At 46.4% G+C, this 27142-nt stretch overlaps 1 protein-coding gene across 3 annotated transcripts; it reads left to right on the forward strand.

Annotated features, from left to right (window-relative positions):
• On the forward strand, window positions 1-26184 carry prrc2c (proline-rich coiled-coil 2C). 3 transcript variants are annotated; one of them, XM_079350870.1, is made up of 34 exons: window positions 1-400; window positions 7797-7966; window positions 8109-8283; window positions 8425-8534; window positions 8756-8881; window positions 8972-9273; window positions 9361-9440; window positions 10224-10360; window positions 10448-10535; window positions 10717-10888; window positions 10979-11615; window positions 11705-11877; window positions 12094-12346; window positions 12498-12702; window positions 12786-15248; window positions 16045-16208; window positions 16290-16444; window positions 17004-17403; window positions 17568-17653; window positions 17973-18170; window positions 18255-18506; window positions 19524-19616; window positions 19729-19830; window positions 19922-20093; window positions 20591-20797; window positions 21241-21359; window positions 21598-21752; window positions 21856-22087; window positions 22188-22298; window positions 22491-22685; window positions 22767-22867; window positions 23351-23477; window positions 23575-23880; window positions 24344-26184. In XM_079350870.1, the coding sequence occupies exons 2-34, from the start codon at window positions 7852-7854 to the stop codon at window positions 24599-24601; spliced, it is 8469 nt and encodes a 2822-aa protein (XP_079206996.1). In that variant the 5' UTR covers window positions 1-400; window positions 7797-7851; the 3' UTR covers window positions 24602-26184. The 3 variants fall into 3 exon arrangements, with proteins under 3 accessions (XP_079206996.1, XP_079206998.1, XP_079206997.1); XM_079350872.1 differs by having other exon boundaries at window positions 21646-21752; XM_079350871.1 differs by having other exon boundaries at window positions 20594-20797.
• Window positions 26185-27142: the final 958 nt, after the last annotated feature.

The following is a 27142-nucleotide window of genomic DNA, read 5'->3' on the forward strand; positions in this document are numbered from 1 at the left end:
TCACAGGATAAATCTGGCAACCACAATCTGCCATCTTTGATTGTGAGACAGGCCGCGGCGCGAGCGGGGCCTCACTCCACTTGGAAAACGGTCTGGCACGAGATAACGGGGTGAGGAGAGATACGGAACCACGTAACGACCGTACACCGGATTCCGCTTAAACGGCCAAACAGATAGGGCACGAGCGGCGGCGAAAAACCGAAGCGAAGAAGACGTAAAGAGCCGCGTGCATGTGGATAGCGGTTTGTTGGCAGCTCGCGCACAGAGCAGCTAGCGTCGTTAGCCAAGGCTAGCTTTTGTAATCCGCCGGCCAGACACTCGCACCGAACCGGGATACTACCGGATTTCAAGTCGGACCGCACAGCAACAGAAAGTACAGAAGAAGAGTCGGCGGCGGCAGGTGAGTCTGTACGTCATGCCAGGTGTAACTTTGAAGCTTTGACAGGTGTGTTAGTGATCATTCGGAGCTAGCTGTTAGCACGCTGATGTGATGGCGACCAGAGAAACGAAACTATGCTAAAGGATGAGAGCTAACGTCCCAGCAGCAGCACGTTTCAAAGTGAACTGTTAATTAAAGTACACGTGAATACATGGCGTTGGTCTGTGTAACTTTAGCCTAAATAAAAGGTTGACTAAAGCCCGGTGTGGTGAAGCTCCGGGCGGACCGGGCCTCGCTCCGTGCCGGTATGAACCACCCAGCCCACCAGAGTCCTCGTCCTGAAGGATGGCCTGCACACAGAATCAGCACCACTCAGACATCTCAACTTATCTCACCACAATGAGACCTAACGTGCTGGAGACGTGATTTATTCTCGAGTTCACTTCAGCACATCACCTCTCTCAGACAGGATCATTCTCCATTGTGTCCATAACTCATTTTACCTCATGAGTGTGCAGATTTTAGGGTGTGAACGACTCCAAATGGTTAAAAACCCTGAATATATTTATATAGTTAAGGGAACGAGCTTGATTTTTAATGAATATTTTGTTATGTTTTCAGTGTGTGCTTTAGGGTTTACAGCTCAACATGTCCAGTCACTGTCTGCACATCAACAGCTGTGACTGGGACATTTACACATCTGTGTCCCAGCAGAGCTTGCTTACAGTCAATTTTACACATTTGTTTAATGTACTTCCTGTATATGACACTTTTAGAAATAAGTTTAAGCTACATTTCTTGAGGTGTGTATGTTTATTATATGGTTGTTAAAATGATTAACTAAATATTTTAATGAATTTTGTGTGATTGGCGATATGAACCAAACATTAAATCTGGGTAGTTTTTAGCTGACTTGGAATGCAGTGTGTGTGTGTGTGTGTGTGTGTGTGTGTTTTGTAAAGGATTAATAAAAACAAAGTAAATTATCAGTCGACTCTAAATAGTCCATTCCTCAAATGGGCACTTAAAAAAGTTCCTTACCTGCATAAGGAATTATACACAGCTCTGTGTTTTGTTTTGGAGGTGGCATTTGGGTTTTGCTCGGAGAGGGACAGACAGGAAGAGCAGGAGGAAGAGGGACAGACAGGAGGAGCAGTGTGAAGAGAAGGAACAAAGATACAAGAGAGCAGGATAAAGAGGAGGAGCAGCAGGGTGAGGAGGGACAGGTTGAAGAAGACTGACAAACAAGAGAGGAGAAGCTGGTTGAAGAACTGGGGCAGACGAAGAAGAGGACCTGGGTAAAGGAGAGACAGACAGATAAATATCAACTAAATGCTTGGATCCTATATCTCACATAAAAATATGCATCCACATGTCTTACCCAGTCCTAATTGACCAGTTCTTATTCATAAATATTGATCAGTCAGTTGTCTCCCAGATCACAATGGTAGTGGTTCTTATAGGGTCCAAATATTGATTATGGGCGTACTCGCACGAGGCAATCTGTCCCATGCCTAAGCATGCTTCACCCCTAAAGGCCACTTAGTTTGACTAGTGTGAGGGCTCCCATCTGTGCCTTGGCCAGCCTTCATTATTGAGGGACCTCGGTGAGTTATGGCTGTATCTGACCACCATGACTCAAATAAGCCACAAAGTCAGTAAAGAAGCCGATGCGTGTTCTGTGTTGTTCTCAAATGTGTGGACGTACACTCGACCGTGCATCCTCTTTTGTTTGTTTTCGAGTCTGCCTGTCTGTTAAACTAAGCAAGCATCATAACTACATGAAGCCATTCGTTTGTTGTAGGGTGGGAATTTTGGGTGTGTCACATGTGTTTTTAATTCTTGGGGTCACAATTCAATTTAAAGCTCTTCTGGATTCATTGATCCATGATTCAAAGTCTGTTTCTGAATGAGTACATACTTCAGGATCTACAGCAGTCATCTCTCAGACTGGCTGAATTTCGTGTTGCTCTGTTTGGCTTCTACTGAGTTAAAGAGCTAAAAAAGGTTTAAGAGTAGAATCAATTTGAAATCTGAAAGAAGAATCTTGATTTTATTTTTTTCCCCCTCTCTAATGTGTTGTATTACTCTATGTACAAGAGGTAAACGTGCTCCCGTCCTGGAACAGCGTGAGTTCAGGCCAGAGGGGGAATAAATACCAACACATCTGCAGTACTGTTAGGACTTCTATGGCAATGAACATCTGAAACACAGACAGCCTGTAGCTGCAGTGTCTTCAAATACCACAGGTTACACAAATGTCTTTAAGAACTTTTACATTTAATGACTGAGCCTTTAGTGCTCAAGTTTCCTACTTACAACGTTACTCAGTCGAAAAACCGTCTGTGATACTTGGTTGGAGAACGTTTTGTTTAGTAGCCATTAGGTGTGCACTTTGCTTTAGTTATCAGTGTAATGTGTTTATATTGGAGGAAAAACAAACCTTGATCATGTAGCTACATGACATTTCATGTCACTTTGATAAACTATGAAGTTTTTTCCCCCCTTTTAATACTTGTGTTCAATCTAAATTGTAAACCGCCACTTAATGTTAATAGTATGCCAAATAATTGACTAATCAAAAAAATAATCAATAGATTATTCGACATCAATAATAATAGTTAGCTGCAGCCCTAAAGGTGAAGAGTCAGTCATGTGTGTGGAGCTTTATTCTTTTGTGGTGCAGATTAAAGACACTGAATTATTTACTTTAAAAAGCACAATAAAAGACCATGGGGGGAAATGGACAAAAATACATTTTAAAGCTTTAAAAATAGACATTAAAATGTCTCCACTGCTTGAACCTTATTTTTTATAATAATTTGTAGTCCTAAAGCAGACCAGTCGATGTTTAGGTGACATTTCTGAGGACAGTAAAAGTACTAACCCTCAAAACCAGTGAGTGGCTCTACTCGATAATATTCTCATGGCACCATCATAAGCTCCTTGAAGTGTCTGTGAGCTGCTTTCTTGTAGTTTGATCACCAGTGTGCAGCAAAGAACTGTGGACAGTAATCTCTGAACAAAAGACGTTTTATTAATACTTTCATACAAACTTTTGAAGGCATCCGTTTGTAACGCTGACATGATAAACTTACAGGCCGTCAGTGTAAATCCCTGCTCCATGCCATACATGGAGCCCAACACAACACAATGCAAAGAGCTGGTTGGAGAGAGCCACGGTTGCACAAAAAAATATTTTATTTGTGGTCATGCTTGTCAGCTGGCTGATGGAGAGTTGAGGAAAAAAGTTTTAAGGGCGTTCTAAGAAAAAAAAAAAACATCCCTCCTTCTGGTTTGAGTAATTTTGGATTCAGAAGAACTGAAGTGTTAAAGAAGCTCACAAAAACACAACACCAGAAGGACACAGGATGACAAGTTGCCGATTATGTTTTTTAACATGTTTGAGCAAGTCAGGTTGTATTTATGGTCTCTTTGCGTCGAATTCTGACAGTGGTAGAGGACACTGGCCGCCCATCCCGAAGCCCACAGCCTCTACATATGAAGTATGACCTCACCACTAGGCCATCGTTGCAACTATTTGTGCAAATAAGGCAGCGTTTTCTCTCTCACTGGTAGCAACTTCAGCTAAAGGTTTGACTGAAGATCTTTTTTTGTGTGTGTGTCCTTTTAGTTAGTTGTGAATCTGAACAAACACGACGAATCTACTCACTGCAGTGATGCAGTTTTCAGTAGAGTTTTAAATGAAATGTTTCTGCTGTATTATGAATCATTTAGCTCTTTACATCCCGTCAAGTATCCGTGCTGCACAGGACAGACTTGAACAAGAATTCAAACGATGATTAATGCGACACGTTCACTTGAACATTTTCTCAGATTGCGTCTGCTGATCTGTGCTCAGTCGTTTCTGCCAGATCCATGAGCAGCACTTTTTCAGATACAGCTTCATCGAGATACTGGGTTTCTGTCAGTACAGTTATGAAGCCTGTGCTCTTTGTACAAAGTTACCACAGCAGGGGACTCGTACGGATGCTTGTTCAAGTCATTGGTGTAAGAGCCCTGATAAACCAGGAGGATGTTCTGACACGACGGGCTGTCTGTGACATTAATATTTGGGCTTTTCAGCTAGTTGAGCTTGCAGAATCAAATTATAGCCCGTATGTAACCGAAATGTACTTTAAGATCCAACCTGTTCATCAGACTTTACTTTACTAAAGCAGCATGTGCTCACGTCCTCCTGTCTCGGTTTATGTCATCGTCAAAACGCTGATGACTGACTTCAACACTTTGTATTTAAAGGCAACACAAAATAGCCGGCTTATAAAATGTTTGACTAAACTATTCATTAAAAATGTTTCTGAGAACTGATAAAGCATCTCAAACATAATATCAGGCTACGTTTTCAAAAACATAGCTTCAATACTTTTCAGTACCAAGTTTTTAAAACATAAAAACCGTTATTTTAATGGCTGACCAAAAACATTTCCATTGTGTTTGGTAATTTAGACAGTGTGCAGCAGTTTGTTTGTTTTTATTTTAATAATTAAAAACAAGAAATCACTCAATAGTGTGTCCCTATAGCTAGACCTGGGTGATAAAACAAGAATTATTATCACATTTATATGTTTTCATCATATACATATTAAAAATGTTCGTTAGTTAAACCTCTAATTACACCATCCAACCACTGGGAAACCAGGGGCACTACCGCACTTTAAACACTAGATGCCACCCGACACTAAAGAGACGAAGAGAAAGACGACAAACAGCCAATCATGTTGCAGGGATAGGTGGGCTTACAGACGTTTGGAGCAGGATGGAAAGAGAGCTGAAATTAGCACTCGTGACACTAAAGAAAACACAGCCTCCCGTCTCAAAGCAGGAGAAAACAACGTCGAGAAGAAAGGCCGCTCAACTTCTGGAGTTTAGAGACATGTTGGCTGTTTTACAGTCCGAAGAAAAACAGTGAAGTGCAGCAACACCACAAACCTTTTCCCCCATGTTTGGCTCGTTAGAAAACATTGAAGGAACTAAATGTCCAAACATCCCAGATGAGTGTTGACGTGTTCTAAATATAATCAAATATATAAATGGTGTGGACCTCAGTAAGTGTGACTCCCCTGCAGTAAAGTGTTACTGTGTTTTCCAGCTCTGAGCTTATGTTGGTGACATGCTCCTGTTTCATGTCCAGACAATAAAGAATAATTAAACCATGTGGTTTCTTCAACTTTCCCTCAGGAGCAAAAATCAGCTGTTAAGTTATCGTGATAAATATCGATGTACATTTTTTTTATTATCACATTTTTTGTCAAATCACCCAGGCCTACACATAACTTCTGTTCTTGTTTCTGTGGTATCAATATTGTCTGTTTTATACTTGAATTGTATTGAAACATAACAATCTGGTATCATCAACCCACTTATCATGGTCCCTGACATGCAGGCAAAGTAGAGAAATAGAAGGGTGAAAACAGTCATGTTTAGTCTTTCCTTTTCAAGTGCTTTTATTTTGAAAAGTGTCCAAACAGTAAGCAGTTTGGGGTCAAAACTCTCAAAATGTCTTCAAACTCTGCTTAGTCAGAGCAGGTCTTTACACAGTTTCATAACACATACACACGACCAGTCCCTGATTGTATGTTATATTTGAACTTGCCCAAACAAGGATGAAATGATGCACACAGCAGCCAGCCTTCATCACTGCTGTTTGTCTGTTTGGGCTGAAATGACTTATTCAAGTGTGCTGAAAACTGTCTCCTCTTAAGGTATGACAATCCCTTGTTCTTAGTTTTTTTTCCAGGGTACTATTTTCAGACGGCTGGAGACTTTTTCTGCTGACATTTAGACCGACAGAAGTGATGCATCAAAGCGTCACAGTTTCTCTTCTTTTAGTCATCAACAAGCAACAGTAGAAATAGAAAATATTGAGTCTAGCCGGCCGTGTCCCCCATGCATTGTTACTCATTAAAAGCTTCTGTCTCAACCCTCAGCACTTAGTGGAAAGAGACAAGAAATCCCCCAATACAGAGGTCTAGACCAATGTGAAATACAACACTTCATCTTTTCCCCAACAGACGGGAGCGAGGTGAAATGATTGTGCTAGATTTACAGCTTCAGACTGAGCTGTACCTGCAGGGCAGGGAGTCATTATTCCATACAGATAACCTCAATAATAAATAAAAGTTAGGAGCTCTTTTCTTCAACGGGTAAACACGGGGCATTGATGTTCATATTACTCAACGTCACTGTCAGGTTTACTGTCGTCTCTGTTCTTGAATTGCCTAATGAACGAGTACTCACAGATTATTATTCGCATGATTATTTATTTATCATAAAGAAAACGTGAGGTTTTTTTAATGCCTGTAAAATGACAAACATCCAGTAAATGCCAGTTACTGTGCGTGAGTAACGAATTGCAACACAAATAATGAAGTAAGTGGCGAGTGCTCGTACCCATCCCAGGTCAGGTGTTTACATTTCAAATGATTGGTCATTGTTCCTGTGCCGTTGGAGTAAACAGACTCACTGCCACAGAGTTTGCATTTGACTTTAGTCTCTTTGCTCAAAGCGAAGCCATGCAGAGCTTGATGGATGCTTCACTGCCAGCGCTCTGCGCTTTGAGCAGTGGCATGCATTAACATGTTTATAAAACAAATGTAAGTCAACATTTTGTGGCTTAGAAATGTTTCAGGACAACGCTGCAGATAGAGCCATGACTTCCACTCAACACACTTGCACACTGCTCCTTTAATAATCACCTGTGTTTGACACCGCAGCCTGAACACGTTCTCTCTCTGTCCATGGAGCAGCTCACTCAAACTCCCCTCCTGCCTGCAGCTTCTCTGTCCCGCAACATGTTTGACGACTCCTCTGTTTGCTGGTGGACGTGCAGTGGGTTGATTTTTGTCTTGAATCACTGTCCACTCTCTCTCCATTCTTTTACCTCAGTACTCGGCTAATCAGACTCTTTTTCACACCTGGTTTACCTTCAGCAAACCATCGTCCAAAAAAGCTTTTGTATCTGATAATGGTCCGCTGAATTAGAAAGTAGGGACCATTTAGTAATAAACAATATGGTGGGTTTTAAGTCCTGTGTTTCACTCATGACTTGGGTTCTTTTCTGGCTTGCTGCAGATGTTAATGGTGTATTACTATGAGCGAGCACTGATCGTCTTTAGAGGAGCAGACATTCTGCTTGATTTAAAATAAGTGTCTCTGCTTACAGCACGCTGTTTGTTAATGACAGTTTAATTTTTCGACTGGTCCATTGACTGACATGCTGAACATTGACTTTATTAGGGATATAGAAACGACTGTAATTTTTTGACATGGTCAGATTCAGAATAGCTTCATGTCTTTGAACACCAGCTGAGATAAGAAAACAGAAGAAGCCGTCTTGGTAAAGCCATAGAGGCCAACACAGGTAACGTTGTGCCTTTCTGTTCTTGTCTGTCTGCAGGAGGCTGGTTCTGGGGGCGAGACCTAAGGACCAGACTCAATGAGTTTCCAGCGAAATGTCCGAGAAGTCAGGGCAGAGCACCAAGGCAAAGGATGGCAAAACAAAGTATGCAACCCTTAGCCTCTTCAACACCTACAAGGGCAAGTCTCTGGAAACCCAGAAAACTGCAGGTGAGCCCCCGCTGTCATCTCCCATTAGCCCTGCGCACTGATGAATGTAGTGAGCTCTGGGATCGTTGTGTATTCTGTCAGGTTGATGCTGGTCTTACTCTGACATTTTTAAACCACTAACCTGCTCATTACTGCGTCTCAGTGGCTGCTAGACATGGGCTCCAAAGTTTGGGCAAAGTTGCTGTCAGCAGGCGCATGCCCCCCCCGGCCAACCTGCCCAGCCTGAAAGCCGAGAACAAGGGAAACGACCCCAACGTCAACATCGTCCCCAAAGACGGTAGTGGCTGGGCATCTCGATCCGAAGCCGGGGACGAGAGGTACATTAAACAACAAACTGTGTCTCCTGTCTAATGCATGCTAAGCAGAATAACACAAAACATTTTAGATTCTAGTAACAGGAGTCTGTCAGCCTCGTTAGGATTTGAATGTTGTAAACTGACCAGATTTGGGATCCACAGGCAACAGGAGACTCCCCCACCCCAGATAAAACCGGTGGTGGTCCAGACTCAGGAGCCGACAGTTGGGGTGAGCCGCTCCTGGGCCAACAGCAAGCAGACACAGCTGGACGGTAAAAACACTCTTACTCCAAATAAAAATACCAAGATGTGATAACCAAATGTTTTTTTGCTGGTTTTAATTACTGAATTTATTTAAAGGAGAAGACCCCTGCTGTTAATTTGTGGTAAAAAAAAAAAGTGGTATGAAGAAGTTTGTGATCATTCATAGACTGCTTTCAAATGTATTTTTTTTATTATTTTTTTTTATTTTATTTTTTATTGTTCTGGACAGGAGCTCCTCGTGTGAGCAGCCATTTTCACCAGGAGTTTCCCAGCCTGCAGGCAGCTGGCGAGGCGGAGAAAAGCGACGGTCAGGACGAGGAGCCGTATGGACCAGGACCCAGCCTCCGACCTCAAAGTAAGGACACCTTCTGAAACACAAACATCTTGCTCACTGACTCCTTTCGTCTACCCGATGATGTCTTAAATATATTTCTGTTTCCTTAAGATGTTGGCAGTTGGCGTGAGGGGGGAGGCAGGAATTTAAACACTGCGCCCAGCCCCCCCGAGATGGACAGCAGGGTTGCAGAGGAGGGCAGTACTGGTGTGGGGACCTCGACACCACCAGGGGAGGCTGATGATTCAGGGCGAGCTGTACCAGCTGACAGTCAGAAGGAGAAGAGGGAGGGCAGGGAGAGGCCGCCCCCGTCCTCAGGACCTCCTCAGCCCAAACTGAACGGGGGGCAGCAGCCTCCTGTGGGGGTGCCCACTCACTTTGACCCAGCTTTCAGAAGCATGATGCCACCCTACGTAAGTCACAGCTGCACATATCACAGAGTGTCCGTTTTTTGACTCTTCTTCAGCCTGTTGACAAGGATTTTTTTTTTTTTGCTTCAGATGTTTCATGCGTATCCTCAGATGACTTTTAGCCAGGGCCAAGGAAACATCCGCTACCCTGCACCACAAGATGGAGCCAAGTAAGTTCCAATTCTTAAGGCCTGTCACATGATTCGGCTGTTACCGCTGAGCTTAAAGTGACACACTTTGAATTCTTCAAAGCAAATGTCTGTTTTTCACTCCGAAGAAGTCACTTGCTGGTGTTTTTATTTATGACATCACGTTTTGGAGCGTTTGCAAATTTCTCATATGGTTAAACTGTATAACAGAAGAAAAGAGTTATAAATAATTACACATTCATTGATCTAGGATTTTAGATGTTTATTTAAAATGTCATATTGACTATTTTTATTTGAACATGTATCCATCAATATAAAACCTGAATATTAAATCAAACTTTACTTCCATCTTTTTAATTGTTTTTTAATGTTTTAATATCTGAAGTGAATTAATAGCCTTGCTTTTATATGAAAAACCGTTTCTGATATTGTCCGGTGTTGGAGTAACTTCTGATGCTTCACATGCTTAAATATCATCTTAAACAGTGTTGAGCAAAAAAGGATCTCCTACCTCTCCTTGTCTTCATACAAAGTTTCACTGTATTATTATACAATAACAATAAAGAGTCTATCTACATCAGGGTCATTGAAATAAATAAGAATCTGAGACATACCAGCTGGTATAAATGAGAGAATAATTTACATGTCCTGAAGCACACAACAACATAAAGGGAGTCTTCTGTGTTTCTCTTTGCACACAAACTTGGCAATGACACAGAAAACGTCTCCAACATCCAGGGATTTGTGCATGCGTTAGCTCACATAGTAAATGTTCTCATCCGTGTCTACCTGTCCTGTGTTCAGGGGTCCTCGCTCAGTTCGGCCCCAGCAGGCTCCGCCTCAGTCGTGGCTCCAGGACCCGGACAGACCGTCAATCATCAGCGCCACAGAACTGAAAGAGCTCGACAACTTGGACACTGACACTGATGAGGGCTGGGCAGGTGAGTGTCTGTACATGATTTTGTGGACATTGATGTTTAACCAATCAGCTGCCTTCACAGTTATGCTCCTGTCTTCTCTGTAAACAGGAGCTCAGATGGAAGTGGACTACACCGAGAAACTGAACTTCAGTGACGATGAGGAGAACCAAGCTAACAAAGAAAAAAGAGAAAACTGGTGAGAACTTAAATGTTTACTGTCATTGTCCTGCATTCATCTCTGCCTCACTGAATTTCAGTACCACAAGTGTATGCAAGCCCGTCTGAGTATCGTTCTATGAGTATTGTTTCTGCGTGATGCGGACGTGATTTGGCTTCTCCCTGAGTAAGTTGAACAATTGAGTGAATTGTTTTTTCAGGGAGTGGATGAGTAAAGTGGATCGTATGAGATCTCGTCCACCAGACGGTCAGGAGGTCTGGAAGGAGGGCTCTGAAGACCTCGGGGGTGGTAAATCCTCCTGGGTAGACAGTGTAGATCCCAGAGCGCCATCACCAGGAAGTATGGGCCAGTACAAGTCAGCTGCTCAACAGGTGAATTATTTCTAAAATGTTGCATCATGTTTTCACTTTTTAATTTTATGATTTGGTAGTGAAAGGTGTGCTAATTCATCTTTTCTCCAGACCGGCCCTCGTCCTGTTGGCGGAGCTCCTCGTGTCAGTAAACCACAAGCTGCTGCAGCGCCCCCTGCTGCTGATGAGGACCCAGAGGCCTGGCGACAGAAACGGAAGAAGCCTGTGGAGGTCTCTGAAGCTGTGGAGCGAGCGAGGAGGAGGAGAGAGGAGGAGGAGCGGCGAATGGAAGAGCAGCGGCTCGCCGCTTGTGCCGAAAAACTTAAACGTCTCAATGAAAAACACAGGCCGTCGGCTGAGGGCAAACCTGCCCTTGCCCAGATCGCCTCCGATGACGGAGGAGCCGCTAGTGAGGAAACCGCCTCACCTGCTCCTGATCTAGCATCCAGCCCTGGACCTTCAATCCCAGCCTCACAGGCACAGATCATCATGCCGGCTCCTCTGCCTGAGGGGGCCGAGCAAGAGAGGGAGAGGGTGGAGCGAGACAGAGAAGAGCCCAGTGTTGAGGAGGAGGTCCACCTGCCTCCTCAGCCCAGCCCCCCCATCCACAGACCTGTGACCACTGCTCCCGAGCCTCAGAGTGAGGGCGAGGGCTCTCTGGCTGAGGTGGACCCCCTGCTGGAGGAGAACCTGGCTGAGCAGACTACAGTGCCTATCGGAGATTATTTCAACATTGAGGACAGCAGAGGTTAGCTGGATCAGAGTATCAGACTGATGTGTTCTCAATGACTGATATGGTTTGATTAATAACACTCCTGTTGGTTTGTTCCTTTGCAGTTGAGGAGCCCCACCTCTCTCTGCCTCACATAGACCCCCCCAGTAGCGAGGATGTCGCCGTAGCTCCTCCACAGCTAGAAGGAGAAGCTGCAGTAGCCATGCGTCCTTCTCTCACTTCAGGATATTCCAAACAGTTTCAAAAGTCTCTGCCTCCTCGTTTCCTCAGACAGCAGGTAAGACTCCTCCTCCTCGTCATCTGCTTGTTGAGATACAGCAGCTGAAATGTTGCTGGTTAATTCGTAAAGCTAGCTTGTTTCCAAACTTATAACAAAAAGATCAAACCATTTAAAAAAAAAAAAAAAAAAAATTTAACATGGCCACGACTGCTGATGCATCAACTGTTCAGCTTGATTGATTATGAATCTTAAATGATATTTTATTTCTTCTAGGAGCAGATGAAGCAGCAGCAGTGGCAGCAGCAGCAGGGTGGGGGCTCCATGTCCCCATCAGGGGGGGGAGCAGTTCCAGCCTCCCAGCAACAGCAGCAGCAGCACCGCTCTGTGTACCAGCCCATGGGCCCCCACCACCAGCATCTGGCCTCCATGGGGTTCGACCCCCGCTGGCTCATGATGCAGTCCTACATGGACCCCCGCATGATGTCGGGACGCCCCCCCATTGACATGCCGACCAACATCCATCCAGGTAGGGGTTCAGGAAGGACAGAAATAGTGAAGTGTCTTTTTGATTGAATGAACTCACTCTCCAGCTGTTTGTAAAGATAGATAGATAGATGGATAGATAGATACTTTATTGATCCAGAGGGAAATTCAAGACGCTCTCTTGATTCCTGCAGGGAGGATGCCTCCCAAGCAGATTGTACGCAGAGAACCCGGTGAAAGCTCCAGTTCGGACTCCTTCGATCATCTGACCCGACCAATTCGAGACCACGGCCTGTCCCCAGACTCTCGTATGTTGTGGGGATCAGATCCCTACCCTCAGTCTGAGCAGCTACCGTCTGTGACTCCCCCCAAAGGACGGGACGATAACAAGGAGCCCAGGTAAAAAACTAAACTAAATCAATTCATGACAAGAAATAAAAAGCTTTTTATTATTCTCATCACATTTATTTTTTTGTTTACAGGATGGATTCTGGTCTGGATCTGGACAGGGGGCTCCCTCCAATGTATTCCCAGGACCACAGTACGTTGGACACTCATAAAAATAACTTCTTCCAGGACCCTACAGAGTCGCTGTCAGCCTTTACTCAGGGCCCAGAGAGCGGGGCAGGACCTCTGGACAGGGTACCTGTCAGCTCGGCCTTTGACCCTGAGGAGCCCGGCCTCCCCAGTGGGGAGGAGGTGGAGGCTCTGGGACAGGCGATGCTCCAGAGGAGCGTCTCTCAGGGCTCCGGCCACTCAATTAAGCTGGATGAGCCCCGGTTTGAAGGCCTCCCCCTCGGAACGAAAACACTCGAGCTTCAGGACACTGAGCGGGCTGATGATAAGCCACAGACTGAACTCTACCCCCAGGCTACAGTGAGCAGCAGCAGGGCTACACCTCCTGCTGATGGATTACACAAACAAGAGAAGCTGCCTCTGCCAGTAGCCAACAAGCAGAAAGCTGAGCTGCGCTGGGGGGGGCGATCGGCAGCAGGGCGCAGAGAAGGACCTGGAGCAGAGAGGCCTGTCCGCAGGTCGGGGCCCATAAAGAAACCTGTCCTCAGGGACATGAAGGAAGAGAGGGAGCAAAGAGAGGAGAGGGAAAAACGTCATGAAAGAGGCGAGAGAGGAGACCGACCCAAGAAGGATCAGTCCTCCAAAGCTCCCTCTGCAGCTGCTGTTCTGTCAGAGGGCTCCAGACCTCAGGGGGAGGGCAAGAGAGAGGCTCCAGAAGCCGAGGAAACACCGAGTGGACATCAGAGAACACGGGACTCGCAGCCTTCATCTGGAGTTCCCACCTCTTCCTCTCAGGAGGAAAAAACAGACAAACTACCCAGCAATGAGAAACATCAAGAGCCCAAACTGCCCTCGAGGAAAGAGTCCAATCTCCCTCCTCGAGGTTACAGACGAGACGAGAGAGAGCGGGACCGAGACAGAGAGAGGGACAGGGACAGGGAGAAGGAAATGGACAAGGACAGAGACAGAGAGTGGCCGGGGGACTCGAGTTTCAAGGGACGAGGTCGAGGGGAGTATTACTCCAGAGGGCGGAGTTACAGGGGGACTTACAGCGGTCGAGGCCGGGGGAGTCGTGGTCGAAGCCGGCCGGATTACCCCTACAGGGAGCCCCGCTCTCGCTCTGATCTAGCGTCTGCGGGGGGGGCTGCAGCTTTCAGGAACAGGGAGGAGAGCGAGACGCGCAGTGAGAGTTCAGACTTTGAGGTTATTCCTAAACGCAGGCGGAGGCGGGGCTCAGACACGGACTCTGAGAGCGAAGGTGGGAGGGAGTCTGCCAGTGATACAGGACCCTCAGACCGAGAGCCCAGCACCAAACCCAGCACCAAACCCAGCCGTCCTCTGAGGAGAGAGCTCCCTGGGGAGCCCCGCTCCGGGCCCCACAAACCAGGTTTTGGACCTCCTCATATAGGGGAGAAGTGTGGAATGAGAGGGGAAGACGATAGCCGGCCTAAACCAGGGTTCCTCCCTAAAGGAGAACCCTCTCGACGAGGAAGAGGGGGTCTATACAGCAGACGAGGAGGCGCGAGGGAGCGCGGCGGCCCCCGCTCTGCCCCTCTCCGACGACCCCCAAGAGAGTCCTCCTCCCAGTGGCCCTCGAAACCCATGGAGACGTTCAGACCTGAGGACGCAGAGTCCACACCCAGATATGACAATCACCCCGACAGACGCCCCCCCAAACCAGATGCAAAGAAATTTGGGGAGGGGGCTCCGCAGAGTAGTAGAGAGAGGCCTCGTCGATCCAGACCAGCGAGGCCCCCAAGGCAAGACAAACCCCCTCGATTCAGACGATTGAAAGAGCGGGAGGCTGCAGTGTTAGCGAGCGGGGAGACTGCGCCAAGTCCCCCTGTCCCTCTGCTCCCAGTGCCTTCTGCTTCCCTCCAAAGCTCCGCCCCCACCCAGGTGTCTCTCTCCCCCACCCTGTCCAGAGCCCCAGGGACCCCTGTTACTGTGCCTGTAGAGGGGACAGCCTCTGTGCCTGCCCCCGACCTTCCCTCTCCTACAGAAGCCCTCCTGCCCGACTCCAGCAGCCCCCCAATCACTGCTGTCGGTACCAAGTCCCCAGACCTGTCCAACCAGAACTCTTCAGACCAGGCCAACGAGGAGTGGGAGACGGCCTCCGAGAGCAGCGACTTCAACGAGAGGAGAGAGCGGGAGGAAAGGAAGGGAGCGCAGGAGGCCAATAAGGAAGCAGCAACTGCCTCCGCCCCACCACCTGCACCCCCGCAGGGCTCTCTGACCCCAAACAAAAGCCCTCCTGATGGAGGGGGGATTCTTAAACGTGAAGGAGCTCCTGCAGTGAAGAGGAGTTTCTCCAGCCAGAGGCCGTCGGAGAGGCCCAACAGGAGAGGAAACAGTGGATCCAAACCAGGCCGGAGCTACGCTGGGGGCAAGGGGGAGAGGAGGGGAGGGGCCAAACCCGGCCGCAAAGGGTAAGTGTGAACAATTCTGGCTTTGTCTCTTGTTTTCAGGCTTTAATTGACTACTTACATCAACACTCTCACAATGAACAGTGTGCCACAGAATAACTGCTCTCTTGCAGCTGTATTCAGTCAGTATAAACCTGTTGTGTGATAGACTCACTGCATCACTCAGTCCACTTATTTTAACTTAAGACAAGTGTCACCAGGAGATCCTTACTTTAGATAGGACTTCTACACTTTACTTAAAAGCTGCTTTCTCACTTGGACCGAACTCCTGAAATGTTGGAGGGTGAGAATGCAAACAGCTGCGTTTTTCAGAGTTTCTCCTTGAAGCCCCTTAATAGAATTTCTGCATGAAGTCTGAGTGAGCTAATGTGAAGATGTATCAGTATGTTCATCTCTGCTCTTCAGTTGAGATTGTGATTTTTGCATATACAACTATAATTGCGTTGATGGAGCTCGAAATCCTTACGGCGTCTTATAGCGTACTCTGTTGCTGCGTTGGCCTCTTCTGCATATGTTTGAGAACACGTGGGAAAACAGCATTACATACCTACATTTATTGATGTCAAACTTGAGTTGTGCACGGGGCCCCTTTTTGTAGCAGGTTTTTATTTTAAGCCCTGGTAGAATTCACAGTGCTGTGTTTAGGGCAGAGCTGTTTGAAGGATCGTGCACATTTTTGATGAGTTGAGTTTTTGGGCCGACGCAGCTCTTTTTTCTGCTTTCTGTTTATGACACATGTAATCAATAAATGTAATCAATTCACATCTGTCGGTCTCTAATGTGTCTTTGAATCAAACAGCCCTCCAGCCCAGCAGAACTCAGAGGCGACACAATCAGCAACTGGAGGAGCGTCTCAGAGATCTGCTAAAGATCAGCCTGCTCGCCGCAAAGACGACGCCAAACAAGCCGCCAAGAAGCCCAAAGAGAACGCTCTCTCCCAGTTTGATCTCAACAACTATGCCAGTGAGTACTACACCTTCACTCCGTCTCACACTGATGACCCAGGCACCTGGAGACGAAATTCTTTTTCACCCGTGTCTACAGGTGTTGTGATTATTGACGACCACCCAGAGGTGACCACCACGGAGGACCTGCAGTCCAGCACCAACGACGACGGCTTCACGGAGGTCGTCTCGCGAAAGCAGCAGAAACGTCTTCAGGACGAAGAGAAGAGGAAAAAAGAGGAGCAGACCCCTCAGGTGAGCGGAGGGGAAGTTTGTCCCTCGTAGTAAAGAATCACTTACCCTCTCTGACCACAATCACACGACAAGCCCTCATGTGTCATTCAAATGAATTGCTCAGATCCTTTTTATTGGGGGGGGGTGTTGACGTTACTTTTTTATTTTGACGTGGCCTCTTTCAGACTTGTGTGAACTGGTCACAGTCCACGACTAAGCGGCAAGCTGAAAAAATTCAAGTCATCCGATACAGCTCGGTGGTCCCTGTTTCCTTTCCTTCCTGTGGTCAGTTTACTTTGAATGCAGCATTATGACCACATGTTGGAGAACATATGGTACAAAGAGGAGACTCCAGTCTTGTATATGTCCCAGAGAGTTTTGGGCAGGGGAGCTAACACAACTTTCAAAAGCTTCAGAAAGCATCACTTGGTTTATACTGGGATACTGCTTGTTTTAAAGGACACAGGCATCTTTTTAGATAAAATGTGTGTCCGATTCTACAACAGTAATCGCTCCCAAATGTTTTTAAACATTTGATGCAGAGTTAACATGTCCTCTGATCCCCGTGTTTCTCTTCTAGAACTGGAGTAAGAAAGGTTCAGGTGAGAAGAGCAGAGGAGGAGGAGGAAAGCTGCCCCCAAGATTTGCCAAAAAACAGTCGTCACAACAACAACAACAACAACAGCAGCAGCAGCAACAGGCCGCCCAGCCCCAGCCTGCCGTCACCTCCACCCCCCAGGCCCCACAGCAGCCGCCCATCTCTGTTCCCCAGCATCCTCACCTGGCCTCCTCCAAGCCGGCCGCGGCCCCCCAGGCTCTGGAAGCGGCCGTTGCTCCTCTGCCCTCCATCCCCCCTCCTACTGTAGACTTCACATCTAAGAACCTGCCTCCCGCCCCCACGACCACCCACAGCACTCTGGGCACAGAGCTGTGGGAGAACAAGGTGACGGGTGCCACTACGCTTCCTGACGTCAAAAAACGTGAGTGGACAGATTGTTTAAAAAAAATATATATCATTTTCCCGGTGAATCCTGCTGACATGAAGCAGGCTTAGATATAGTTTAATAATAATGACTTCCAATATATTGACCAGTGGTGTGTACCAGAAGGGTGAAGCTCTTGTTTTGTGTGTTGTATGTTCCAGTCGGTCCTATCAGCCCTCCTCAGCCTCCGTCAGTGAGCGCCTGGAACAAACCTCTTACCTCATTCACCGGCACCGTCTCCTCTGAGGTACGTTCAAATCCACCGTCTCAATTTATAAGCTGAAAAACTAACACATGCTGTTATGAAACGATCTGTCATCATTTAAACTGTTGACCCTGAGGTTGTCACAACATCAGACTCTTAAAGTCAGATATGAAACTCAAAAGATCATTGTTGTGATAACACGGCAACAACAACAAACACCCAGATAATTTCTTGTTTTAAATAAATACAAATGGCAGGCAAACTCGTGCACACTGGTAATGTATTTGTGCAAAGAACTGTTTGTTTTGTCCCTGTCTTTATATTGTCTTCTTAATAAAAGTATATCCTGCTGTTGTTTTAGGGTGTGAAGCCTGGCTCAGAGTGCGGCGCTGTGGATCTGGCCATAGACAGTATTCAGTTCGGAGCTCCGTCATCTGCAGGCAGCACCGACAGCGATGGCGTTCCTGCTCTGCTAGAGAGCAGCTCTGAGAACAAGCTGCCTGCTCCCAAAGAACAGAGACAGAAACAACCTCGAGCTGGACCAATCAAAACTCAGAAGGTAGAGACGGTGCGGAGGAAACTGAACAACACTCACTCACCTTTTTAAAGCTCAACTCTAAATGTTTAAAATCTTCCTCCTCAGCTTCCTGAAATAGAACCAGTAGAAACCAAGGAGTACAAGCCCGGTCCAATCGGGAAGGAGCGCTCTCTGAAGAACCGTAAGGCCAAAGGAGGAGAAGGGGAAGGGATGGAGGGAGGAGTCCTCCCAGGAGGCGGAGTCAGCAGAGCCACAGACTCCAGTCCTCCCAGCAGTGACACCACAGTACCAGAGCTGGGCGGAGACATCGAGGGCATGATCACGGTGCCCTCAGCAGAGTACAACATTAACACCAAGGTACGTCACCATTAAACCTCACATCCATGTTTTTACTCACTTTTTTTCTTTGACTTTGTTTTCTTTAGGCATGCAAAAATTCTCAATAAAATATTGAGCCGTTCTGTACGTCATCAACGCTTCAATACTGACTTGTAAATTGCGTTTTTTCCGGTTTGGCGTTTAACTATTTTCCGCACATTGTATTTCTGTCCTGCCTGAGTGTGCCTGTGAGTCAGCACGCAGGGATGAGGAAACCCTTCTAATTGAGTTAATGCCCAATCACCACACACCAAAGTTTGGTGACTGGTTAGCAGTGAGGAGCAGCTACGGCTTGAGGACGCACCGCCATCTTTAAAAACATTTCTCTTTCATTGTCGAGTCTCATAAAGACAACACGGTGAAAAACATCTCTGGCTGTTTTTAATCTTTCACAGGAACCTAGAACCCACTTATTAGTTATTAAACGAAACAAAATAATGTCATATTAGTTTGTCATATTAGGGTTATTAGTTTGAAGTTACTGTAGGGCTAGAATAGTGCAGAAACACTACAACTGTCCGGTCTATATAAATATTCAAATGAATGCATTCATCATTGTGTGAACGTTTATCTGATGAACACTGAAAGAGATTTGAAAAATACGACGCAAAAAAGGGCCGAAAGACACAAAGTTACAAGGAGAAGGCACAAATCGGTGCATTGAAAAATTAAAATAAGGAAAATGTTTGGTGCTGAACATTTTCTTGGGGAGACCCCTAAGATAACGTTTTTATTGAAAAGTGGAAGAAGAAAAAAAGACTCGTCTGAAAGAAAAATCGTGATTCACATTTTAGCAAGAATCATGCAGCTCTAGTTAGCATACTGAAGTTCACAAGTTAACCTGCATTCTGTAAGAGGCGGCTTTTATTATCATAAACGAGAACAGCACTGACTTTGTACAGAGGGTCAAAAAGTACTGTTCAAACTGTAAATCATTTTACTCATTAACTTGATGACTTTTTTTTGGTTACATTCTGAATTTCTGATTCCTCTCAGGAATTGGTCACAGACTACACGGCGCCCTCGTCCTCGCTGGCTGACAGCGTTTCCACAGGAGGAAACAAAATAGAGGAGAGTTTGGTGGCAAATGTGAGTACACATTCTTTGAGCTTATTTCTCTCTTATACAGAGGTTAAAGTCTGCACAGTGCACACAGTTTTTATCATTCCAAACTTGCTTTGATTTTTTTTCTCGTCTTCAGGTGGCTCTTCCACACACGCTGCCCCTCCCTCGCAGAGAGACGCTGCAGCAGAGCTCCAGTCTCAGCACCGTCTCGCCTGCGACGGTCGACCTAACCCTAAAGGTACTCGGGTCTACTTTCTCTCACTGACCTCTCTGGAGGTTTAATGTAACATTTTCTAACCTCCTCGTGTCTCTCACCTTCTGCTCCTCAGATGGAATCGGCTCGGAAAGCGTGGGAGAACTCGCCCAGTCTGGAGAAGAACTCTCCGGTCACCTCCTCCGCTTCCCCCATCACCTCCTGCGCATCGTCGTACTCCACGTTCTCCTCTGCCTCCATGCCTCAGATACCTGTTGCCTCTGTCACCCCAAGCACCTCCCTGTCAGGTAACATTAACCTGAATTAGCTGTGTTAATTGTGGAAACTGAAAAGCGGCAATATGCAACCCTGACACGTAGTGACGAGTAAGCTGTCTCCCCCCCAGGCTGCCATGTCGCAGACACTCGAGCTTCAGTGTTTAACCAGATGTGCATCACTCATGAGACCTTTCTGCGTTCTAACCTCTCCAATTTTTCAAAAGCATATTAAAATGCAAAGGCTTCTTGAATCGGGTACAATCAGTGATACATGAAGCAGTTTGCTTGTCTGCTTCCATCGCTGCCACATCTGTTGGTTTGCCTCAACAGCTGGTCTCATCTAACAAACCGAGGGCTGTCCAAAGCCAGCACTTTATCGCAGCATGATTCCTTAACGTCTGATCGTATAATAACGTTCTTCTTATGATTTACTTCTGTAGCTGTCTTACAGATTGCTTCTTCAAACAAACAGAATAGACTCATGATATCCAGGCGTGTGTTATATTCTGCTGTCTCATGGTGTTCAGCAGGTTCTGGTACGTACACGACGTCGTCCCTCAGCACGAAGACCACTACTGCCTCTGACCCCCCTAACATCTGTAAGGTGAAGCCTCAGCAGCTGCAGGGTGGAGGTCTGTCTTCCTCCAGCAGCAGCTTCTCTCAGCTTGGCTGTGTGCCCCCCCTGCTGCCCCAGCAGCAGACCCCCCAGGTGTACGTCTCTCAGTCTGCAGCAGGTGAGACAAAGGCAGCAACTTACAGTTCAGTCAAGTGTCAAAATAGTGTTTTTCTGACGGAGCCTTGTAGGTAACAAAGAAAAGTTGCATTTCTGGATTTTATTCATTATTTTTCTCACATTTACTCTTGAGCAGCTGTTTCTTTAAATCGACAATTTTTTAAATTTTATTTTAGAAGAGGCTTTAACGGTAAAGCATTTTATTTCCTGTTTTATCCAGTTCCTAAAAAAATGTTCTACATACTGAGCACAGTCACAGAGAGCAAACCTTCAATAACATCACATTCACTTTAATCAAGCAACAAAATAATCCCTGGTTGCAACAGATCCGAAACATGACTAAGTCTTAGTGAGTAAAACAAAGTGTCAAATCAAGTTTCCATCTATCCTTAATGGATCATGTATGAAATGCTGCTCATGCTAAGATGACATTCTTTTGTGCAGGTTCTGCAGCTCAGATTCCGGCCTTCTACATGGACACTAGTCACCTGTTCAGCACCCCCCACCCCCGCCTCGCCCCCTCTCTGGCACAGCAGCAGGGCTTCCAGCCCGGCCTCTCACAGGTGAGCTCAGCTGTTACTCACACGAGCATGTTTCATACCTCTGCTTCATATCTATACTGTAAGGTTTGTGTAGCCAGAAACTGTTGATCTTAATGGCTTTAAAATCACACTGCCCCCTCGTATTTGTAGATGGGTGTTTGCAGCGCTCTGCACACGACCTGAGGGCCACAACTGCATCTGAATGAACGCACTGCAGGAGTTAGATTTTAATATTTCCTGTGTTTGTCCACCTGTGCAGCCGACAGCGGTGCAGCAGATTCCCATCCCTATTTACGCCCCCCTGCAGGGTCAGCCTCAGCACCAACACACACACCAGGCTCAGCTGGGACTCAGCACGGGTCCTCCAGTCTCTCAGCCCCAGGACCTGTTCAGCTCCTCCCTGCAGCCGTACAGGTAACACACACCTTTTTCCTACTGTATTCTATTCTCTGCAGTGAGAGTTTCCACTCGTTCTTTTCTAACCCTAACCCCCCCCCCCCCCCCCCTTCTCCTTCAGGTCCCAGCAGGCCTTCATGCAGAGCAGCCTGTCTCAGCCCTCCATGATGCTATCAGGTCCGTCGCTGCACAGTTACCCCGGCGTGCAGGCAGCCGAGCTCGGCAAGCCTCAGTCAAACCTGGCCTATCAGCAGCCCTCCTCCACCCAGCACATCCCCATCCTGTTTGAACCGCAGCTCAACCAGCCGTCAGGCATGGGGGGCTCCCAGCTCATCGACACACACCTGTTGCAGGTAACCAGGCCGCTCGCAACATCATTAAACTCGTATCATATATTTGTGAACATTGTTAATACTTTTTATTTCACATGTATGTAATTAATGTCTGTTTCAGGCCCGACAGAGCATGAACCAGCACTCGAATCTATACTCTGGACAGGTGCAGCAACATGGTCAGAGTAGTTACTATAGCAACACTCAATCGCCAAGCTCTGCCATGCAACAGGTACACTTCAAACAAAACTCTTACACGCACACAAACTTTATGAAGAGTTGATGTTTTTAGCCATCAAACTAAAATATACTTTGAGATTTCATTTCATAAACTGAAATTGAGAAACAAATCACTGATACATTTGGTCATTGATCAGCAGAAAAGTTCAGTCTGTTTGCTAAGCGTGTGTTTACCTTTCACAAGGTGACCGTCCCTCTGCCCAACTCTCAGCTCTCTCTGCCAAACTTCGGCTCAGGCGGAGGTCAGCCCCTGCTGGCTCTGCCCCCCACTCCTCCACAGGCTCAGCCCCCCAACATCAACCGGCAGCCCCCCGTCTCCCAGCCGTACAGAAGCATCATGGGCCATAACCACAGCATGATGCAGCCCCCTACCAACAAGGTACTGCATTGTGCAGGTGTGTTTCTCAGACAGGCTGATTGTTTTATCAGTTAAATAAACTTTTCAAACGTTTTACTTCAGCTGGACATGGACCTGAAACTGTTTGGGAGTGGGATGGATGTGAAGCCTGGAACTCCTCCCATCAGCGCCAGGAGCACCACCCCCACCTCCAGCCCCTACAGGTACAACCACAGGGTCACTATTTCAAACATAAACACACTCAGAGGTTACCGAGCATAGCTTGTCAAAATGTTTAATGAACAATTAAAATGTCTCGTGGGATTTTTAAAAAAGGGCTTTCAATCACAAAGTGAGCTGTTTGGAGAAAAGACAAATGATGCTTCTTTGAAACATCTCGTTTCCTTGAACAGATTCTTGTATTATCAAAAAGTTGTTTTGAAAGCCTCTCAGTTTTTAGGCAAAAAGGTTACTCCTGGTTTGGATCCTCTATGAACACTGATCCTCCACAGCTGCTCCTGTAACGATCCCATAAGTTAAACATCCCTTTGAAAATCTGCTGACTCACTGGACTGTTTTGAAAGACTACTCAGAATGTGTCTTTATGAAATATCCAGTAATAAGCCTCTGTCTGATAGTCATTTACTTTGGTTTGTTACTGTTTGCTTGTAACCGTTCTTTCCTCTCTCTCTCTCTTGTGCCTGTAGGGCGAGCTCCACGTCTCCCAGTAGTCAGTCCAGTAAGATGAACAGTATAATGTACCAGAAGCAGTTTCAGCCCAGCTCTGCAGGCATGAGGATGACGCAGCACTTCCCGGGCCAGTTTAACCCACAGGTATCATGCTGATCACACAAACCTGTAACAGACGGCGTTTACATGAAGCTCTGATTGGTTGTTAGCATGGAGGCTAACTGTGACTCGTTTGTTTCAGATTCTGTCTCAGCCCAACATCGTGTCTCCGCTCGTTCGACCCCCTCACGCTAACTCTTTTGCCGGAGGTGTGCAGCGATCGCCCATGGGCCCTCCCATGTCAGCTAATGTGGGCGGCGGTCTCATGCCACACCCCCGACCCCAGCACCCACAGCACCCCCAGCACCAACAGCATCCGCAGCACCTGCAGCACCAACAACACCCGCAGCACCTGCAGCACAGCCAGCACGCCCCACGAGGACCTCCCGGTCCCCCCGTTGTACCCCGAGGCACACAGGCGGCTCTGAAGGCCGAACAGGACCTGAAGGTCTGATTTTATATTTGAAACTTCTCTTTTATCAATGATGAGCGGTTCACAGACTTTACAAGTTCTCTTAAAATCAATATTTCATACAGGGGCTTTGGTCCAGAGGTTTAAGAGATTAAACTCTCATGTCACTCTCGGTCTCTTTCATTTAATCCAGAATTCGCATTAATGTAATTGGAAATAAGATGTTGCTGCGCTGTACTTTAGAGCTCACAACAAACACTGCAGGTCGGCACTAAATGGAAATTACGAGCAGGAGTCTGATATAGAGAGAACCTTTGTGATGCAAACGCAGCTTTTACTTAAGACTGTCCAGATGTTGGGTTGTCCTGATATAAAGGGTTACGAGGCATTAGAAGATGCTCCAAGAAACAACAAGACAAAGAGTAGATACGCCAACATTTGTACACACCCACTCATCTCTGTCGCTTGTGAAGGGTTCATGACTGTTTCCTCTCTGCAGGCGAAGCAGCGGGCCGAGGTGCTGCAGTCCACTCACAAGTTCTTCTCAGAGCAGCAGCAGCAGCAGCTCAAAGTCCCCCAGGTCAGCAAAGTGTCCCGGCTTGATCAGGGTGGGAAGCCCCCCCTCGACATCCCAGCCCCAAATCACCCGGCGGGAGGAGATCGCCCGGATTCTGACAAACCCCCCGTCTCTGCAGCCAAACCCATACGGACCGGCCCCATAAAACCACAGGCCATCAAACCAGAAGAGGGCAAGTAGGGAGCAGCCCCCCACCCCCCCTCTTCAGACGACCCTGTGCACGGATGGAAGAGAGGAGAGAGAGTCGGGCCCCGTCACTCTGCACCCACCTCATATCAGCCCCTGGGATGGGGGGGCAGAGTGGGGGAGGAGGGTGATTAGAGAGTGGACACTGTCCTCTTCTTACCCCCCCTCCCCCTTGTCTCCTTGCAGGGGGGGTCTTTCCCCTCCCCCCTCCATCCTCCTGCAGGTGGGGGGCCTTTTAGTTGGATTCTTCCATCATTTAAAGAGGCTTTTGATATAAATCTACGGAGGGTAGATCAGAGAGCTGGAGGAGATAATAGAAAGAGATTTGCTGCTGAGTTTGCCATTTTTCTAGCTCTTGATTTTTGTTTTATTTCTCAGATAGGATCTCATGTTAGAGGAAGAAGAACCAATCAGTTTGTTTTTGTAGTCAGAACAATCCTGTTAAGGAGACGTCACTTTATGTTCTCCATCATAACTAATCCAGAGGTTTGTGCGTCTCCTCACTCACTCAAGGGTTTGATGCACATTGTCCTCACAGAGACATGGAATCACAAACTGTCCTCACTTTTTTTTTTAAATTTGATTTCTGTTGTATCAGAATGGAAATGTGAAAATTGCAGCAGTTAATTGACTTTGATTGATTTTTGATTAGTCTGCCTGTGAGCCTTTGCTCCTGCCTTCTGCACTCATCTCCTGCCTGAGAAGTACTGATGTGTGTGTCTGTGTGTGTGTGTGTGTGTGTGGGGTGGGATGTGTGTTTGTAGCTCCTGTATATTTAGCCAAAGGTTAAAGCAGGGCAGGGATGATGTCACAGCCCTGGAGGATGCTGTTGCCATGGCAGCATAGTGTTGAATAAAGGGGATAAAGGATTACATTGATGATGTATGATCACTGCACACAGCTGTCACATGCCCTGTCACTGCTTACACACCACCCTCGCTGTTTGTCTCACACACACGCACACACACACACACGCACTCACACACTTCACTATAAAGCACCCTGACCTGCTGCTATTGTCTGATCAGTGCCCTTAGCTAGCCATTAGCAGGATAGGGCTAAATAGAGGAGCTGAGTGTTGAAACAGTAGAAATCTTTGAGCATGTCTGTCCACTCTCACAAGAGGGCGACTGAGGACATGATGACACAGGGAAGGTGAGAGGTGAAAAGAGGAGGAGCCTGATGTTTGAAGCGCTGGGGCAGGAGGACACGTGATGTTTGGTTGCGTTTACTGGCGAAAGCGATCAGTGCCGTTTCCTGTCTCTGCCTCACCTCCACTGGCTCACCGCCCGCCCACAACGCTTTCATCTTGGGATTGTGGTGACGGGGGTCATTCAGATATGTACAGTAGTATGAACCCCGAGGTGGTGGGGTGGGTGGGGTCCTCCTCATCTGTAACCTGTGGGAGAGCCCCCTGCTGTGGAGGATGTATGAGGGAGGGAGGGGAATGATTTTTTTCTTTTTGTTTTTTGTTGAACTTGTACAGGGGTTTCATCGCTGTATTAAAATATGTACGGTCTTATTTACATTCTCTCGGTTTGGTTACAGAAACTAATAAAAATAATATACTGTTACAATGCTTCACTGGTTTTACTCATGTTAGACTTTTTAGGCAAAATAATAAAAATGTCAAATCTTTTCCTACCACAAGGTGGCAGTGCAACACTGAACTGTTTTTATTTATCCCATACGTAAGGACTCGATTTTAAAAAAAGTTAGGTCCATGAGTTGTATTAATGGGTTCATAAATAGGTCAAAATGCTCACAAATCTGTTTAATAATTTAAATGTGTTGCCAGGTCTGGGTGTGTGTGTGTGTGTGTGTGTGTGTATATATATATATATATATATATATATATATATATATATATAGTGAGAGAGAGAAAAAACAATGACCCACGATCAATATAAACATGAAACTTTAAGAATCCTTTGACTTCAGAAATCTCGATTAGGCTACAAAGGAACGATCGGACATAATTAGATTACGACTCACTGTTTGAAGACCTAACATTGTTCACCAAGCTGCCCCAAGTCTTCAACTTCTTTTTTTAAGTTGTATTAAGAATATTTTTGATTTATTTGATTTGATTCATATTGGCCAATTACACACATAAACGGTCTGCTGACCCGTGACGGATTACGGTCGTTCAGAAAGAACAACATCCCACCTGCAGGGGGCGTAAAGAGCAGACTTTTGCTTCATGATGAGCAGGACGTGAAGGTTACACTCCGTGATAACTCACTGCGCATTATTCCTTACTTAAAAAATCACAACTTATGATGAACTAATCATTTATACACACAAGAAGTGGCATTAGCTTCTTTACTTGCCGGCAAGTGTTTCATCAAACTTAATGTGGAAGTCTTGATCTCACCTGTAAGTAAGTAAGTAAGTAAAATTTATTTATATAGCACTTTTCGCAGGCAGGGGCCACAAAGTGCTTCACAAACAGGGTTAAAACATCACAAGCAATATACAGACATTACAAAGATCATAGCAGCCCTAAAAGAGACTAATTAAAAGCCTGGACAA

Source organism: Symphodus melops (assembly GCF_947650265.1).
Source record: "Symphodus melops genome assembly, chromosome: 8".
Taxonomy (NCBI): domain Eukaryota; kingdom Metazoa; phylum Chordata; class Actinopteri; order Labriformes; family Labridae; genus Symphodus; species Symphodus melops.